The sequence below is a fragment of the Sus scrofa genome, chromosome 4 (assembly GCF_000003025.6).
Source record: "Sus scrofa isolate TJ Tabasco breed Duroc chromosome 4, Sscrofa11.1, whole genome shotgun sequence".
Taxonomy (NCBI): Eukaryota; Metazoa; Chordata; class Mammalia; order Artiodactyla; family Suidae; genus Sus; species Sus scrofa.
In genome coordinates this window covers 41,859,045-41,879,189 of record NC_010446.5, presented here as the reverse complement: position 1 = coordinate 41,879,189, position 20,145 = coordinate 41,859,045, and the positions used below count along the sequence as shown (strand labels likewise).

Genomic DNA, 20,145 nt, shown 5'->3' with positions numbered 1-20,145 from the left:
GAGGACCTAAGTGGGAGGAAATCTTAGCAATGGAAATGGGAAAATTGAAAGCACCGAAAACAAACTTTGCATAGATCACAGTTTCAACCTGCAGTGCTCACTGCCTTTTCCTCAGACGCTGAGAGGCCTATTAATAAGGCTGTTCGTTTCTCTCGCTGAGAATCTCCCAGGGTACCGGGAAAACCCAACCTGCGACCCAACTTATTCTCAAACCATCTCCCATAGCAACCGGAAGGAGGCGTGGTCTGGGGACAGGTACCGCCCTCTTTCTTCAACTCGAACAAGGATTGGCCTGGAGGCGCGGCTGTGGCGCCGGAAGGCGGATCCCGGAGTCCCAGCTACGGCTGGGCTGTGCCGCCATTTTGGATTGTGTGGGTTTCTGGGAAGTTCCGAGTGTTCCTCACACCCCGCGGTTCCGCAGATCACAGGCCCGGGCCCGCGTCCGAGTGTCAGGTTGGAGCCAGGAAGCGTCCCTGGGGGTAGCGGCGGCGGGGGCAGGATGAGCGCGGAGGCGGCGGACCGGGAGGCGGCCACCTCCAGCCGGCCCTGCACCCCGCCGCAAACGTGCTGGTTCGAGTTCTTGCTGGAGGAGTCGCTGCTGGAGAAACATCTGCGCAAGCCCTGCCCGGGTAAGCGCGGCGCCGGCAGCCCGAAGGGAGCGAGACCCGGCCACCGGCGCTGTCCGTGCGGCTCTCACCACCCCGCGCCTTCTCGGCCACGAACCTGTGACCCGGGAGGCGGGGACCAGAGCGGAGCTTTGGCGCGGCCCGCTTAGCTAAGCATTAAACATTCTAGTGCGGGGGCATCGAAGTGGGAGGCCAATGAAAAGGGCAACCCAAAGGCCCTTCCGCATCCCCTTTTACTGTTTGGGTTTTTTTTTTTTAAGTCACCTGCCAGATGGTATAGTGAAAGTTACTTGGGTTAGGAAGGCTGGCTCTTGACAGAACCCGGGACAATTTGGGGAGATGGAGAGAAATCAGCTATTTTGGGTCAGACCCTGATGCCAGGATATATAGTTAACTATTATTAATATATAATTTATGTTAAATATAATTAATATATAATTTATATTACATGTGTATATATGTATTTCAAATTTGGTCTCTGAATCAAAAACGAAGAAATCTTTGAAAGCAGGAACTGCTTTACTTTACAAGATGGTTATTGTATAATGATGATCATGATTAATATCCCAGTTAATGAGTGCTGTTAGGGAAGGTGGAAAACGCCAGGCATTTCTGGAAAGAGGTACCAGCATGAGAAGGTAAGCTCCTGGATGATATTTTGCTGATGAAATTTGAATTCAGATGTGGCTTGTTCAGTCTAATAGCCTGGTCTTAACTGGTGGAGACTACTGTACTTCACTTGGGCAGTTTTACCGCCTATATTATATTGTGTTCTTTGAATTGGTTGCTTTTGACTAACGTTTGTTGAGTGTTTCTGGATGTCAGGCATTAGTCTTAATGCTTCACATATGTTATTTCTTTTTTTCTGTCTTTTGTCTTTTTAGGGCCATACCCGCAGCATATGGAGGTTCCCAGGCTAAGGGTCAAATCGGAGTTCCAGCTGCTGGCCTATGCCACAGCAATGCAGGATCTGAACCAAGTCTGCCATCTACACCACAGCTCAGGGCAACGTCTGATCCTTAACCCACTGAGCAAGGCCAGGGATTGAACCGTGTCCTCATGGATGCTAGTCAGGTCATTAGCCACTGAGCCAGGTGTTATCCTGTGAGGTAGGTGGTGTTATCCTCTATTTTGCATGGAGATAAATGGGTTTGTAGAGGTAACTTGAGGCAGGTCTCACTAATTAGTTAACAGTTCTAACAATGGCATCTCTTTCCTTTAATTGACATTGGTTATTTGTTGAACTGGAAATCTATAGCCATTGTCGTCTTCCTTAAAAGTGCTTTATTCTGCAGGGATCTGTTACCTTTCCTCCTTACACCGTTCCTGATGTTTCACTTGAATCCCCAGGCACCCTTCTTATAAACCATAATCCTTAGATGTCGTAGCTGCACAATGTTTGTGTTTTTTTAAATTGAAGTGTAGTTGATTTACAGTGTTTCAGGTATACAGTAAAGTGATTTATTTGTACATATATATTCTTTTTCAGATTCTTTTCCATTATAGGTTATTGCAAGATATTGAATATAATAGTTCCCTGTGCTACATAGTAGCCCCTTGTTTATCTACTTTATATATAGTAGTGTGTGTCTGTTAATTCTGAATTCCTGACTTATCCCCCCCTTTCCCCTTTGGTAACCATAAGTTTATTCTCAATGTCTGTGAGTCTTTCTGTTTTGTAAATAAATTCATTTGTATCATTTTTTTAGATTCCACTTTGACAGACATTTAGGTTCCTTCCATGTCTTGGCTATTGTACATAATGCTGCTGTGAACATTGGGGGGATATATCTTGTATCTTCTGGAATTGGAGTTTTCCTCTTTCCCAGATATATCCCCAGGAGTGGGATTGCCAGGTTTTATATGGTAACTCTATTTTTAGTTTTTAAAGGCACCGCTGTACTGTTTTTCATAGTGGTTGCACCAGTTTACATTCACACAACAGTGTAGGAGGCTTCCCTTTTCTCCACCCCCTCTCCAGCATTCTTTATTTGTAGACTTTTTTGGTGACGACCATTGTGACTGGTATGAGGTGATACCTCATTGTAGTTTTGATTTGCATTTTACTAGTAGTAATTTGTTGAGCATCTTGTCATGTGTCAGTTGGCCTGTTTGGATTCCTTTTGTGGCCAAAAACCAATACCAAGAATCCTTTTGCAACTTCATAATTAGAACTGAAATTTATGAAGTGTTTTCTTTTAAATCCTAGATCCTGCACCAGTTCAACTTATAGTCCAGTTTTTGGAACAGGCTTCCAAACCTTCAGTTAATGAACAAAACCAAGTTCAACCTCCACCTGATAACAAGAGAAATCGTATTTTAAAGCTACTAGCTCTCAAAGTTGCTGCACATTTGAAGTGGGACTTAGACATCTTAGAGAAAAGGTAAACAGGTTTAAATGAATTTATTTTGAGTACTATTTAGATTCCTTGGTTTAGTTCTGTATATGCTTTTATAATATTGGCCCTTAAAATGAAAGTTATTTTTCTGTGTATTCTTGGTAGAATGTGCAAGGGTTTTTCAAAAGGTATAGGAAAATATTTGACTATTAGTTGAATTTAAATCACTTTTTATTTGTTTATTTATTTTTGGTCTTTTTGCTATTTCTAGGGCCACTCCTGCGGCATATGGAGGGTCCCAGGTTAGGGATCCAATCAGAGCTGCAGCCGCTGGTCTACACCAGAGCCACAGCAACAAGGGATCCGAGCTGCATCTGCAACCTACACCACAGCTCACAGCAACGCCGGATCCTCAACCCACTGAGCAAGGTCAGGGATCGAACCCACAACCTCATGGTTCCTGGTTGGATTCATTAACCACTGAGCCGTAATGGGGACTCCCCTAAATCACTTTTTAAAGAATAGGAGTTCCTGTCATGGCACAGCAGAAGCAAATCCAACTACGAACCCTGAGGTTGAGGGTTTGTTCCCTGGCCTCGCTTAGTGGGTTAAGGATCTGGCATTTCTGTGAACTGTGGTATAGGTCACAGACTTGGCTCAGATCCTACATTGCTGTGGCATAAGCTGGCAGCTGAAGCTCTCATTTGACCCTGGGAACCTCCCTTTATTTAAAGTTAAAAAAAAAAAAAAGAAGAATAAACTTGGTGTTATCAATAACGAGCCAGTTTATTAGTATTTTTTAATGTGATAACTAGAGAAAATCCATACCTAAACAGTTTTAAATGTTCAGTTTACTTTTTACATATCTGAGGAAAATGAATAAAAATTAATGATGGATGTTACATAATATAATGGACCATTCCCTATTGAATAATTCAGTCAGTTTTGCTGGTCATAAGTCAGTCACTACCTCCCAAAGTTTTAGGATCAGTGGTGGTTTACACATAAATATTTGCAAGGGTATGGTTAGAAAATGATTTGTTTCTAGTCCCTTCTACCAGTATAGAATATTTGGGAAAATTTAGAAAATAGGAAATAATTGGGGAGGGGATAAAATTAGTTTTAACATTTATGTAATTTTTGTTGTTTTTCTCCTATTTATTTATTTATTTTTGTCTTTTTGCCATTTCTTGGGCCGCTCCTGTGCCATATGGAGTTTCCCAGGCTAGGGGTCCAATCAGAGCTGTAGCCACCGGCCTACACCACAGCCACAGCAGTGCAGGATCCAAGCCATGTCTGTGACCTACACCAAGCTCATGGCCACGCCAGATCCTTAACCCACTGAGCAAGGCCAGGGACCGAACCCGCAACCTCATGGTTCCTAGTCGATTCGTTAACCGCTGCGCCACAATGGGAACGCCTCTCCTATTTATTTTAATTTAATTTAATTTTATTTAAAAAATTTTTATGGCTGTACCCGAGGCATATCGAAATTCCTGGGGCCACGGATTGAATCCAAGTTGTAGTTGCAACCTTTGCTGCAGCTGTGGCAACACTGGATCCTTTAACCCACTGCCCTGGGATGGGAACATAACCTGCATCTCTGCAGCAACTGCTGAATTCAGATTCTTAACCCATTGTGCCACAGCGGGAACTCCTTATATACTGTTTTGATTTCTGTTTTATTTCATGTAGAGGGATATCATGATATTATGAACACCCCCCCTTTTGAGATTATTTCTTCATATAGATAATATTAACTCTTCCTCCATTGACAGTTTTTCTCTAGTTTTTTACTTTTATATACCACAGAGCCTTTTTGTTAATAAATTTTATCTGAATTTTGAGTTACATAATCAGATGGCTGGGTTAAGGGGTATAAACATTTTTAAGAAGTAGTGTTAGTTTATACTCTCACTAGTGGTATTTAAACAGTCCTTTTTCCACCATACCTACTGCAGCATTAAATATTAGAATTAAAAAAAAGTTTTAGGAGTTCCTGTCATGGCTCAGTGGTTAATGAATCTGACTAGGAACCATGAGGTTGCAGGTTCCATCCCTGGCCTTGCTCAGTGGGTTAAGGATCTGGCATTGCCGTGAGCTGTGGTGTAGGTTGCAGACAAGGCTCAGATCTGGCGTTGCCGTGGCTGTGGCATAGGCCGGCAGCTACAGCTCCGATTAGACCCCTAGCCTGGGAACCTCCATGTGCCTGGCGAGTGGCCCTAGCAAAGGCAAAAAGACAACAACAGCAAGTTTTATTCTTTAATCTAAAGGGGAGCTTATCCATCTATAGACTCAAGAGGCATATCAACAGCAAGTGTCCAAAAAAGTATGTATATTATACAGTTGGAAAATTGAGCACTGATTGGATATTTGATAGTAAGTAATGAAAAAATTTTTAGATGTGAAACTTACACTGTCGCATTAGGAGGTAATTTTTTACAGATGTATTCTGAAACACTTGTGGAAGAAATGATTTGGGAATTTAATATTGAGAATTTGCTTCACAATAATATGGAAAGGAGAGAAATGGGTGAGAGTAACGAGGAAACAGGATTGACCATGAGGTGATAATTGTTGAAGCTGTGTAATGGGCACATTGGGGTGTATTATTCTGTCTGCTTTTGTACATGTTTAAATTGTTCTCATAATGAAAGCGTAAAACTTAAAATTTGCTCGATAAATTTTCATGTAAGTTGCTGAGACAGATTAATGCAATGGTCCTGTAGCTTTGGTCCTTTAGCAATATAGTTTTTATCAGCAAAGGTACTGAGTTATGTATTTAGTGCTTACACAGCTTATGTGTCTTTTGGGTCTTCCTTTTTCAGTTTGTCTGTTCCAGTATTGAATATGTTGCTAAACGAACTGCTGTGCATCAGTAAAGTTCCTCCTGGGACAAAGCATGTAGACATGGATCTGGCCACTTTACCTCCAACCACTGCCATGGCTATACTTCTCTACAATAGATGGTAAATTTTTTCATAAACCTAAAACGTCAGGCAGCCTCTCTAACTGCACTGTGGCTTTCAGGGTGTGCTTTTAAGTCATCCCTTCTACTCTGGGCTCTCACAGAGGATCTTGGGAACAGAGAGTCTGATGGAGAAAATTTAGGACTGCATAGGTGAAAAGCATTATGATAAAGATGTAGACGATTTATAAAGTTTTTATTATATGTCAATTAGAACTTCATATAATTTATATGACAGCTGTTCTAAGGAGTGCTTAAACAAATACTTGAAGTGGCATTTATAATGTATTGAATTTGGGGTTTCTTGTTTTTCTTTCAGGGCAATTAGGACAATTGTTCAAAGCAGTTTTCCTGTCAAACAGGCAAAACCTGGACCTCCTCAATTAAGTGTGTAAGTTGGCCAGTAAGACCCTCATGTGGCACTTTTTATGGTCAGAATTTGAAAATTTTTTTGCAAGTTTTGAATAATTCCTGATATAGAAGGAGTAGAGCAGAAATCAGAGGGCAGGAGGCCTGCATGAAGGTGGGTTTGGAGGAGCTGGAAGGGTGAGGGAATTGGGTTGTGTTTGGATATCAGAGTTGAGAGCTCTGAAAAAGAAGGAGAACATATTGTAAATTGTGCCTTTCATCGTAGCTGGCCTGCCTCCAACTATTAAGATTTTTCTTCATTTAATTAAATATACTTGAAGAGGATATGTTTGTCCTGTATGTGGGAAATCGTTTTCACTGAATTTATTAATTTTTTCTCTTTCACCTGCAACTGTTGCATACAGAAGTTCCCGGGCCAGGAATGGAGTCAAAAGCACAGCTTCAACTTAACTTCACAGCTGTGGCAACACCAGATCATTTAACCCACTGCACTGGCTGGGGGATTGAACCTGTGCCTCTGCAGCAACCTGAGCTGCTGCAGTTGGATTCTTAACCTACTATACCACAGCAGGAGCTCCTGAAATTATTTAAATTTAGAGTACAAAAGTTAATTATGAGGAGTTCCTATTGTGGCTCAGTTTGTTAAAGACCTCTGGAGTGTCCGTGAAGTTTGATCCCTGGTCTCACTCACCGTTAAGGATCCGGTGTTGCTGCAAGCTGTAGTGTAGGTCACAGATGCGGCTCAGATCTGGTATTGAAGTGGCTGTGGCGTGGGCCTCAGCTGCAGCTCCAATTCGACCCCTAGCCTAGGAATTTCCTTATGCTGCAGGTGCAGCCATAAAAAGAAGAAAAAGTTAATTATGATAGTTTGATCACATCTGAAGGGTTTTTGTTTGTTTGTTTGTTTGTTTTTTGCTTTTTTTGCTTTTTAGGGCTGCACCCTTGGCTAGGGGTCTAATCATTTACTTGAAGAAGATGTATTTGTTCTGTATGTGGGAAATTGTTTTCATTTAATTAATTAATTTTTTCTCTTTCAGCTACAGCTGTGGCACATGGAAGTTCCCAGGTTAGGGGTCTAATCAGAGCTACGGTTACCAGCCTACACCACAACTACAGCAACACTGGATCCGAGCTGTGTCTGTGACCTACACCACAGCTCATAGCAATGCCGGATCCTCAACCCACTGAGCAAAGCCAGGGATCGAACCCGCATCCTCATGGATACTGTTTGAGTTCATTTCTGCTGTGTCACACAGAACTCCCCATATCTGGAGTTTTAAACCTAGTTCTTAATTTCCAAGTGGTAGCTTACCAAATTTAGACCTAGAGAATGTAGTCCCTAACATGATATAAATAATCTTTTGCTGCCAGTAAGTTTTATTTTTAAATTGAGGATTTTTTTTTTAATGCAGAACAAATGAGAAAGTAATAATAAAGGAGCATCGTCATAATTGAGTTTTGTTTATTTTTTAAACATGGCAAGAAATAGCATTAAAAACATTTTTTTTTTTTTTTTTGGCTGCACCCATGGGATGCAGAAGTTCCGGGGCCAGGGATTGAACCTGAGCCACAGTAGTGACAACACCAGATCCTTAACTCACTAGGCCACCAGGGAACTCCAAATTATTTTTGTTTAACTTCAACCTCACTTTGAAAAATGATCTTTAAGTTTTGAATTTGCAGTCTTTCAAGTAATGAAAGATTGATACTCTTCAATCCTTTCTCTTTTAGTATGAATCAGATGCAACAGGAAAAAGAGCTAACAGAAAATATTTTGAAAGTGGTGAGTATTGGCATCAGTTACACTCCAGCCTTTCTGGGCATATTTAGGGCATGTTTGGTTTCTTCTTTTAGTCTTAGGTATATAAAAATTGGCAAGGTCTAGATGCAGTGACATTTTGGGTAGAACATAGTTTGGTAATATTCTAAATTGTGCATGTTTTTAATGTTAAAGAGAGTGTTTTACCACCAATTCTGTTGTCAAATATTTTGCAATACTTTAGCAGATGTGAGAAATCACTCTTATAGGTACTATCTTTATATTTTATATTCTCCAAAAAATTTGCAAGTAACACATATGGTGTTTTAAAATTAATTTTACAGAGTTCCTGTTGTGGCACAGAGTAAACGAATCCAACTAGTATCCATGAGGGTGTGGGTTTGATCCCTGGCCTTGGCTCAGTGGGTCAGGGATCTGGTGTTGCCATGAGCTGTGGTATATTTTGCAGATGTGGTTCGGATCCTGTGTTGCTATGGCTGTGGTGTAGGCTGGCAGCTGTAGCTCCCATTTGACCCCTAGCCTAAGAACTTCATATGCCACAGATGTGGCCTTAAAAAACCAAAAAAAAAAAAAAAAAAAATTAATTTTATAGTCAGAAAAATAGTTACTTTTTTTTTTTTTTTTTTTGTCTTTTGTTGTTGTTCCTATTTCTTGGGCTGCTCCCGCGGCATATGGAGGTTCCCAGGCCAGGGGTTGAATTGGAGCTGTAGCTACCGGCCTACGCCAGAGCCACAGCAACGCGGGATCCGAGCCGCGTCTGCAACCTACACCACAGCTCACGGCAACACCGGATCGTTAACCCACTGAGCAAGGGCAGGGACCGAACCCGCAACCTCATGGTTCCTAGTCTGATTCGTTAACCACTGTGCCACGACGGGGACTCCAGAAAAATAGTTACTTTTTAAATTAATAGACACATGGTAGTTCCTGTAAGTTCAAAGTGATCTCTGTAAAAATCTTTTTATCTTTTTATTGAAGTATACTTGATTCGCAATGTTGTGTTAATTCCTGCTGCACAGCAGAGTGATTGTTATACATATATATATGTACATACAAACACACACTTTTTTATGGCCATACCCATAGTATATGGAAGTTACTGGGCCCAGGATTCAATTTGAGCTGCAGCTGTGACCTATGGCACATTTGTGGCAACGCCAGATCCTGTAACCAACTGTGCTTAGCCAAAGGTCAAACCTATGCCTTTGAAGCCACCTGAGCTGCTGCAGTTGGATTCTTAACCCACTGCCTACAGCAGGAACACCTAGTATTTTTTTTGTTTTGTTTTGGTTGATCCTGTGGCATGCGCAAGTTCTTGGGCAAGGGACAAACCTGTGCCACAGCTGTAACTAGAGCCACAGCAGTGGGCGGCACTAGATCCTTAACTTGCTGAGCCATAGGAACTCCTAGATGGTGTATTTTGAATGTGGAAGCAAAATACTTGCATCATTTTATTGTTATTATCTAATGCCTACTAAAATGGCTGGCACATTGAAACATTACAAACGTTTCTTTCTTTCTTTCTTTTTTTTTTTTTTGCATGTATTGCTTTTATTTTTTATTTAAAAAATTTTTTTTTCTTTGAAGGGAATTTTTTTAATTGCTAATTGATTTCTTTACATATTATAGGGCTATTTCAATATTTATTTATTTTAATTTTTTTCATTGTTATTTCCCCAATATAATTTTTTTTTGTACTCTACATTCTTTTTTCTCACATTATCATGCTCCATCATAAGTGACTAGACATAGTTCCCAGTGCTACACACCAGGATCTCATTGCTAATCCATTCCAAAGGCAATAATTTGCATCTATTAACCCCAAGCTCCCAATCCATCTCACTTCCTCCCCCTCTGCCTTGGTAACCACAAGTCTATTCTCCAAGTCCGTGAGCTTCTTTTCTGTGGAAACGTTCATTTGTGTCATATATTAGATTCCAGATATAAGTGATGTGATATATGGTATTTGTCTTTCTCTTTCTGACTTACTTCACTCCGTATGAGAGTCTCTAGTTCCATCCATGTTGTTGCAAATGGCATTATTTCATTTTTTTAATGGCTGAGTAGTATTCCATTGTGTCTGTGTACCACATCTTCCTAATCCAGTCATCTGTCGATGGACATTTGCGTTGTTTCCATGTCTTAGCTATTGTGAATAGTACTGCAATGAACATGCGGGTGCATGTGTCTTTTTTAAGGAAAGTTTTGTCTGGATATATGCCCAGGAGTGGGGTTGCTGGGTCATATGGTAGTTCTATGTATAGTTTTCTATGATACCTCCATACGGTTCTCCATAGTTGTACCAGCTTACATTCCCACCAACACTGCAGGAGGGTTCCCTTTTCTCCACACCCCCTCCAGCACATGTTATTTGTGGAGTTGTTAATGGTGGCCATTCTGACTGCTGTGAGGTGGTATCTCATGGTAGTTTTGATGTGCATTTCTCTAATAATCAGTGATGTTAAGCATTTTATCATATGCTTGTTGGCCATCTACTTTTAGTTTTTATTTTTTTACTTTTATTTTTTTTTTTTTTGCCATTTCTTGGGCCGCTTCTGCAGCATATGGAGGTTCCCAGGTTAGGGGTAGAATCATAGCTGTAGCCACCAGCCTACACCAGAGCCACAGCAATTGGAGATCCGAGCCGAGTCTGTGACCTATACCACAGCTCACGTCAGCGCCGGATCCTTAACCCACTGAGCAAGGCCAGGGATTGAACCTGCAACCTCATGGTTCCTAGTCGGATTCATTAACCACTGAGCCACGACGGGGACTCCAGTTTTTATTTAATTTTTATTAAAATATAGTTGATTTGGAGTTCCCATTGTGGCTCAGTGGTTAACGAATCTGACTAGGAACTATGAGGTTGCAGGTTCGATCCCTGGCCTCGCTCAGTGGGTTAAGGATCCATCGTTGCTGAGAGCTGTGGTGCAGGTCGCAGACGCGGCTTGGATCTCCCATTGCTGTGGCTCTGGCGTAGGCCAGAGGCTACAGCTCCAATTAGACTCCTAGCTTGGGAACCTCCAGGTGCAGTCCTAGAAAAGACAGACCAAAAAAAAAAAAAAAAAAAGTATATATATATAGATGATTTACAAGGTTGTGCCAATTTCTGCTCTGCAGCAAAGCAACCCTATCATACCAAACATTTCTGGAATAAATCAATAGACCAGTGCAAATCTTTTTTTTTTTTTTTGCTTTTTAGGGCTGTGCCCGTGGCATATGGAGGTTCCCAAGCTAGGGGTCCAATTGGAGCCACAGCTGCTGGCCTATACCACAGACACAGCAACATCAGATCCAAGCTGTGTGTGCGACCTACATCATAGCTTATGGCAATGCAGATCCTTAACCCACGTCTTGAGGCCAGGGATTGAACCCACAGCCTCATGGTTCATAGTTGGATTCGTTTCCTCTGTGCCACAACAGGAACTCCTGCAAACCTTTGAAAGATTTTTCTTCATTAACTTTTTAATAGGAAAAAAAAAAAATCAGTCTTTTCCAATTTGTGTTTCCTAATTACACAAGAGAAATGTATTTTTTAAAAATTTAATAATTTTCTTGAATGTATTTGTACTCCTGCAGTGTTAGAAACAAGCTACTAAGTGTCCTGTAAAAATTTTTGGGTTAATCTAGTCCAGAGTTGCCATTTTTGTATTTTAATAATTTGTTTATTAAACTCTTGTAGCTAAAAGAACAAGCTTCAGATTCTATCTTGGTACTAGAGGCAGCCCTTAAGTTAAACAAGGATCTTTATGTCCACACAATGAGAACACTAGATTTATTGGCCGTGGAACCAGGCATGGTCAATGGAGAAACTGAGAGTTCCACAGCTGGATTGAAAATCAAAACCGAGGAGATGCAGTGCCAGGTATTTATTTCAGTATTTAATCAATGCATGGCAAGTTTTTGAAAAATCTTATATGAAATCATCTTAGTATTTTTATTTAGAACTTATTTCTGCCCTTGTCCCTCTGATTTTCACTTAAGATGCTGCTCAAACTTTGCATTATATTTAATTTGTGAATTTTGTAAGACCTCTTTTGAAAATTGTTAAAAAGAAATGGAAGGAAAATCTTGTTTGGTCTTTTGTCTCTGAACTACTTTCCCAAGTTGTACTTATGAGACAAAGTTTAAATATTGACAATGTGGTGATTATGTAACAGATTCACAGTTCATTTTTATAAGAAATCTAATCAGAGTCTTGTCTAAACAAGACAAAATTAATATTGCACTAGACTTTGAAACATGTAGGCCCCTAGAGAAATACATGGTTTTTCAAGGATCTTAAGGTTGCCTACTTTATGTAACTCTGTGCCCTATTTCCTTTGATGCTTTCAGTTGATGTTTGTTAGAATCTCGAGTTTCATAGAAATTTAAAAATATTTGATGATTGACTAGTATGGGCCAGTAGGGTAGTACTTTTTTTTTTTTTTTAGGGCCATACCCGCAGCATATGGAAGTTTCCAGGCTAGGGGTCTAATCGGAACTACAGCTGCCAGCCTACAACTGCCAGAGCAACACGGGATCTGAGCTGAGTCCGTGACCTATACTACAGTGCATGGTGATGCCAGATCCCCTACCCACTGAGTGAGGCCAGGGATTTAACCTGTATCTTCATGGATACTAGTCGGATTCGTTTCCACTGAACCACAAGGGGACTCCCAGTATAGTCTTTTTATGTTCTATATTCTCTTTATTGTGTGAGTTGGCATGACTTCTTTAATCACTATTTCTCGTTCCTGAAAGGGCAGAAGTATCTGTGACTTCAAAGGGTTGAGAAGTGCCTTTTCAGATAAGCTGGTTCCAGACCTGAAGATAGTCTCTTTTTAAGACCTAATGAAATGATGATTCTCTTACAGTAGGAATAGGAATTATGAGGCACTGATGGTTGGTAACCACTTTATTTCTTTTTCATCTTTTTGGGTTTTTTTTAGGGCCACACCCATGGCATATGGAGGTTCTCAGGCTAGGGGTCCAGTTGGAGCTGTAGCTGCCGGCCTACACCACAGCCACAGCATCGCAGGATCCAAGACCTACATCATAGCTCATGGCAACGCTAGATCCTTAACCCACTGAGCAAGGCCAGGGATCGAACCCACGTCCTCATGGATGCTAGTAGGTTCACTAACTGCTGAGCCACGATGGGAATTCTGCTAACCACTTTAAATTGTCATTGAGGGTTCCTTTGTGGCACAGCAGGTTAAGGATCGGCATTAGCGCAGCAGCTTGGGTCACTGCTGTGGTCAGTTTGAACCCTGGCCTGGGAACTTCTGCATGCCATGGGCATAGCCCCCAAAAATTCATCAGTGAAACTTGTGTGCAGGAGGTTTCTGGTACTGATGTATCTTATAATCAGTAGGTCTGTTTAAGGGTCTTGGTAACATTTCTAATTTCACAATATAGTGGAGGATATAGCCTGATAAACTTACAAAACGCATGTGCTGGTAAACCTTATCAAATTTCTTTTAATCACATAGCTGAGTCATAATTTCTGTTTTTTTGAATGGCGTATTGTTAATACTCATTTCTTGGTATATTAATATTTAAAATAAATTTATTGTCTTTGTTACTAAAATTTACCTGGCTCAAAAGAAAAATCTTACATTTTTTCCCTAGTTAAAGTGTTACTGTCCCTCAGGGCAGCTTCATTATTGGATTCTTTTTGTTTTTGTTTTGATTTGCTTTGATTTTTTTGGCCACCAGTGTGCAGCAGCTTGATGCGGGATCTCAGTATTCAGACCAGGGATTGAATGCTGGCCACAGCAGTGAAAGTGCTGAATCCTAACCACTAGACCACCAGGGAGCTCACTGTTTGGCTTTTTTTTTTAAACCTATTGACACTTCTTAACTACAGAATTTAAACTTGTTTTAATGGCTAGTTGGTATAGTAATACCTAAAAATAATTTTTTGGTATCTTATACTCTGGAAAGGGGAATTATATGTAACTATAATATGTATGCATATCTATGTGTGTATAAATCTTTTCCTCTTATGTATATATACATACATACTTTTTGTTGTTGTTAACTTCTTTAGCATCCCTTTACCCCAGGTAAAAGGAAGCTCTCTAGAATGACAATTGGATTAAATAGTGTAGAGAATTCTAGAGGCTGAGAAGGCCATCTTTGTTTATTTATTTATTTTTGTCTTTTTAGGGCCACACCCACGGCATATGGAGGTTCCCAGGCTGGGGTCTAATCAGAGCTGTAGCTGTTGGCCTATGCCAGAGCCACAGCAATGCGGGATTCGAGCTGTGTCTGTGACCTCCACCACAGCTCATGGCAACGCCAGATCCTTAACCCATTGATCGAGGCCGGGGATTGAACCCACGACCTCATGGTTCCTAGTCAGATTCGTTAACCACTGAGCCACAATGGGAACTCCGAGAAGGCCATCTTGATTTGTTGAACAGGACAAAGTAGTACCTATAATGCGTATCGGTAAAGAATAGTTTGGTCATAAGTACCAGAGACCATCACAGCTAGGAGTGTGCAGGAGGACTAAGTGCCTGTGGGCTACAATTGGTTTGGTGTAAATGGAAATAAAGGGTGTGGAGTGAAGTTTGTTTCTAGATCTGATGTGCATGGGGAATTGAGGAAACTGGTGTGACTGAAATAGAGGAGAATAGAGAGGTTTGGAGAGAGCACTGAGTCCAGATTTTGAGATCCTGGAAGATTAGGCCCCAGGGTTTGAACTTTATCCTACTTGGGATAATCTGAACGCCTTTAAAGAACGTCAGATTGAGAAGACTCATCAGTCAGCCATGTGGAGAGTAGATTTGGGGCAGAATATTGGGAACCTAGGGATCTGGCTTTAGGCCTGGGGGCATTGCCAGTACTTGGTTATAGTCTTCTAAGCAGACATGTCACGTTCTGGACCTTTGTATTCTGGTTCATAAAATGGCCAAGTTGAACTCAGTCTTTGAGTTCTGCATTTGGTAAATCTAGGTATCATTTTATGAAAGTCCCTAGAAAAATATACAGATTCTCTTAGAAAAAGACAACAGGAAATGCATTATCATTTTATAGTTGTTAATTAAAGTTTCTCAGTATTGCACTCTGGCCAGTTTTGTGATAGTAGACATTTGCCCCTCCTACCCCTTTTGGAGGGACTCCCCAGTGTCTGTCCCCGCTTCTGTGTTAGAAGAACCCCCTACCAGTGAGACTTGATGGGAGGCAGAGCCTTCTTCCTGCAATAAAACTGGAAACTCCAAATACTAGCTTTCTCTAGCCTTATGCTGCTTGAGGGCAAGTGCGTCACAGAGGTGTGACAGACAAATACACTTAGTTTAGACTGTGTATCCAGAGCTAGCTAGTGAGTCACTGAAGTAAGGAAGATAGAGAATCCTTTGTGCCATAGCAGCAGTGACAGTAGAATCTAGTTTTTAGGGGCAGCCCTGCCAGGAGTGGAGCTGCTGCTTTTGGTGTCTAGTGCTAGTGGCTGCAGGTGACATGAACTGTGGAGTCTAATATTGAGAGGCTCCAGTAGTGTTTGTTTCACTGCATCAGTTCTGGCTCCTGTTTTGGCTGCTTGCCTTCCTCCCCCCACCCCGATTTGTTTTTTAAGCCTGATTCTTTGGTTTTCCCAGTAAACAATTAGGCCACCTGAAATCTTACCAGTATGTCTGTTTTCTGTGTAAATCAGTCAGTTGATTTCTGTTGCTTGCATCTAAGAACATTGATTGTTTACTGCTCATTGAAATGTTTTTTGCTTTTGTACCTGTGTTTTGCTGAGGTAAAGATGATTTTGAGTTCTGTTAGCTCTTAAGTTCATGAAAAATTACTAAGCAAATTGGTATTCATTACCATTTTAGGTGTGTTTTGATTTGGGTGCAGCATACTTCCAGCAAGGCTCTACAAATTCAGCTGTCTATGAAAATGCCAGAGAAAAATTTTTTAGAACCAAAGAACTAATTGCAGAGGTAAATACAATAATAACAGGTGTTTAATTTTCATTCCTTTAAAGCATCTATTTATTTTTTGGCTTTTAATTTAATTTTAACATAAAAAACCAGTCTGTTCATGATAGTAAATTTGGCAGTTCAAAAAAGTAGTAGTGAAAACATCTAAAAATTTAAGAAAATTATTTTCTTCCAGTTTTTATTATCTGTGTCTTTATACAGTTAAGCCCATCTATAACATGCAATTTTTCTGTCTTGCTTAAATACTTGAATAGACATTTTAAATGTCCTATTCAGTTATATAGATGTGCTGTAATTTCATTTTCCTAATGTTTGAGCATTTAGGATGTTTTCTGTTTTTATTATAAGGCTGCAAAACTTATATCTTCTCTCATAAATGGGCTTTAGAAACTTTCAGGTTAAATTCATGCAAGTAGAATTACCATGTTAATCATCATTAATATTTAAAAAAATTTTATTGGGGTTTAGTTGATTTACAATGTTGTATTAGGTTCAGATTAGTCATTAACTTTTTAAAGACTGTAATATATGAAACCACATTGCTTTCCAGGTACCTTTCATTGAGGGCACTCCCATCAGCAGTGAATTTTTTTTTTAATTGCTAATCTGATGTGTGAACTATAGTATCTTTATTTATTTATTTATTTATTTGTCTTTTTTGCTATTTCTTTGGGCCGCTCCCGCGGCATATGGAGGTTCCCAGGCTAGGGGTCGAATCGGAGCTGTAGCCACTGGCCTACACCAGAGCCACAGCAACGTGGGATCCGAGCCGCGTCTGCAATCTACACCACAGCTCACGGCAACGCCGGATCGTTAACCCACTGAGCAAGGGCAGGGACCGAACCCGCAACCTCATGGTTCCTAGTCGGATTCGTTAACCACTGTGCCACGACGGGAACTCCCTATAGTATCTTTAAAAAATGCATTTGTTTAATTTCTAGTAGGATAACTTTCATGTTATTTTCATTTTTCTTTTTATGATTCAGACTACTGAATTTTAAGGTATATGACTAGGTTTTTGTATGCCTGGTGCCCAAAAACTTCCCACTTCAGTCATTCCTTTTTTCACCAAAGATGTTGATTAAATGTGCTAGAGATTTACTTTAAATCTGTTCTAGACTAATTGGGAATCCCCATTTTACTTTGTGTGGGGAACTCACCAGATTTCTAATTTTATGGCATTTCAGGTGTTGCAATTTAAAACTTTGGTTTTTTTCTGTTTTGGTGGAGGCATTTTTTTTTTTTTTTTTTTTTGTCTTTTTGTCATTTCTTGGGCCGCTCCCACGGCACATGGAGGTTCCCAGGCTAGGGGTCTAATCAGAGCTGTAGCCACCAGCCTACGCCACAGCCACATCAATGCAGGATCTGAGCCTCGTCTGCGACCTACACCACAGCTCACGGCAACACCGGATCCCCAACCCACTGAGCAAGGCCAGGGATTGAACCCATAGCCTCATGGTTCCTAGTCGATTCATTAACCACTGAGCCACGACGGGAACTCCTGTGGAAGCATTTCTGTTTTTTCCAGTCGGGTGAAGATTTAGTTTTCTTTGCTGTCTGCCTTTAAATCTCTGCCAAGCATATGGGTTTTAAAATATTTAAAGTTTGTTTTTAACACTTTTCATTCTTTATTAATATCTTCATCGTCATACCCACAGAGTGAAAATAATGTCTGCATTTTTATATTGGGCTGAAACTCTAAAGCAGGAGTCAGAAAACTTTTATAAAGGGCTAATTAATAGATAATTTAGACTTTGTGGGCTATATACAGTTTCTGTGGCATATTATCATTCCCCCCCCCTTACAACCTTAAGGATTGTTCTTAGGTCAAAGTGCTGTAAAAACAGGCCACAGGTTGGATTTGGCCTGTGAGCAATAGTTTGCTGACCCCTGCTCTAATCCTTTAACCTTTTTAGTTTTAAGGTTCCACCAGCTCTGAATTTTCTGTTAGCGTTTTCTCGTACTGTTAAAATGCACTAAGTGGGTGCTAGCCTGTTGTTTCTATTACTTTGATGGATAATGATATATACCTCTTACTTTACAGATAGGTTCATTATCTCTTCATTGTACCATAGATGAGAAGCGGTTAGCTGGCTATTGTCAAGCATGTGATGTTCTTGTACCTTCTTCTGATAGTACATCTCAACAGTTGACTCCATATAGTCAAGTCCATATTTGTTTGAGATCTGGCAACTATCAGGTAAGATGGATGTATGATAAGGCTACAGTAGTGTTAATTGAAAAGTATTGGAAGCCAGAGAGCTGAGTTCAAATCGTGGCACCACCATTTGCAATTATGTGATTTGGGGCAAGTCAAACTGTCTGATTAGCCTATAAAATAGTTTTAGTAATTAAGCTTCTTACAAGAATCAAGTGAGAAATTTTAGTTGATAAACTCCAAGGCAAAGCATTGGACCACATTGGACAAAGCATTGACTCATTGGGGCCACACCCATGGCACATGGTGGTTTCCCAGGCTAGAGGTCAAATTGGAGCTGTAGTTGCCGGCCTACGCCACAGTCACAGCAACACCAGATCCGAGCCTTGTCTGCGACCTACATCACAGCTCACGGCAATGCTGGATCCTTAACCCATTTAGCAAGGCCAAGGATTGAACCCACAACCTCGTGGTTCCTAGTCGGATTCATTTCCACTGTGCCGCAATGGGAACATTGCCCATTTTAAATACATTCTGTAAGAAACTCTGTAGGTAGAGCTTTTAACTTATAGGAAGAGAACTTTTAGTTTTCTCTCTTAATTCTAAAGTCTTGTGTCTGATGTGAAAATATGGCCTTGAAGCCCTGCCTTATTAGCCACTGTAGATGTTAAGACTGAAGGAGGAAGTGAGCAGAGCAGTTTCGACAGGTTTGGATAGTCTATTACAGAGCCCGCTTGTCAGGCAGCCTGGTCATCGTCTCAGCCTTACTCATGAAAAGGGCTCAGGTTAGCCTGTTGAGATTTTTTTTTTTTTGTCTTTTTGTTGTTGTTGTTGTTGCTATTTCTTGGGCCGCTCCGCGACATATGGAGGTTCCCAGGCTAGGGGTTGAATCGGAGCTGTAGCCACCAGCCTACGCCAGAGCCACAGTAACGCGGGATCCGAGCCGCGTCTGCAACCTACACCACAGCTCACAGCAATGCTGGATCGTTAACCCACTGAGCAAGGGCAGGGACCGAACCCGCAACCTCATGGTTCCTAGTCGGATTCGTTAACCACTGCACCACGACGGGAACTCCCTGTTGAGATTTTTTTCTTGCCCCCTCTGGGTATGTATCTTTAATTTGTAATGAAAATTACTGGGAATTAGCTTTTAAAATATTTATTGGAAAGCCTTCATTCTAGAAAGTGAATAGTGCCTTCATGTTATTAAATGACAAAGCTAAAAAATACCTTTCAATTTTGTGTCTCCAGTGGACTTTGAGGAGTTCCTATCGTGGCTCAGCGGTTAACAAATCTGACTAGCATCCATGAGGACACAGGTTCAATCCCTGGCCTCACCCAGTGGGTTAGGGATCCTGCATTGCTGTGAGCTGTGGTGTAGGTTGAAGACACAGCTCAGATCCTGTGTTACTGTGGCTGTGGTGTAGGCCAGCAGCTACCACTCCGATTGGACCCGTAGCCTGGGAACTTCCCTATGCCGCAGGTGCGGCCCTGAAAAACAAAAAAAAAAAAAAAAGATAGGGACTTTGAGCCTAGAGTTTTAGTTTATTTCTCTCAACTAGAGTTGGTTCCCCCCACCCCCACCTCCACCCCCTCCCCGGCCCGAGGACATAGAAAAAGTGAGGAGAGAGTCCTTCCTCGCTCTCCTTCTTGCCCCCGCCCCTTTTCAAATTCTGTTTTGCCCTAGGGAAGAAAATTAAACCTTCTTGAAGATGGATTTCAGATACAGATGAATTTATTAAAAAACACTCAGATCTTTCAGTTACACATCCCTAGTAAGGCTTATGAAGGGCAAGGATCAATTATAAGAGATAAAATCTTTAAGGAAGTCCCTAATGGTAAGACCTGTGCAAACAAGACCTTGGATTTATTACCGTAGATGGGCGTATGTTACTGTCAGTATAATAAAGTACCAAAATGTGTAACTCAGAAAGTAGTGGGGTTAGTAGCTAGGAAGAGGGAAAGAGCAATTTTGATGGAACTCTG

General features: G+C 40.9%; 1 protein-coding gene across 1 annotated transcript in view; it reads left to right on the top strand.

Moving 5' to 3' along the window:
- The window catches only part of INTS8 (integrator complex subunit 8), a 58,140-nt gene continuing 38,327 nt past the window's right edge, over positions 333 to 20,145 (top strand). The window contains 8 exon segments of the mRNA XM_003125559.5: positions 333 to 629; positions 2,836 to 3,010; positions 5,794 to 5,934; positions 6,253 to 6,324; positions 8,034 to 8,085; positions 11,765 to 11,947; positions 15,894 to 16,001; positions 18,046 to 18,201. Of these exon segments, the coding sequence (XP_003125607.3) occupies positions 500 to 629; positions 2,836 to 3,010; positions 5,794 to 5,934; positions 6,253 to 6,324; positions 8,034 to 8,085; positions 11,765 to 11,947; positions 15,894 to 16,001; positions 18,046 to 18,201 (1,017 nt within the window). The 5' untranslated portion in view covers positions 333 to 499.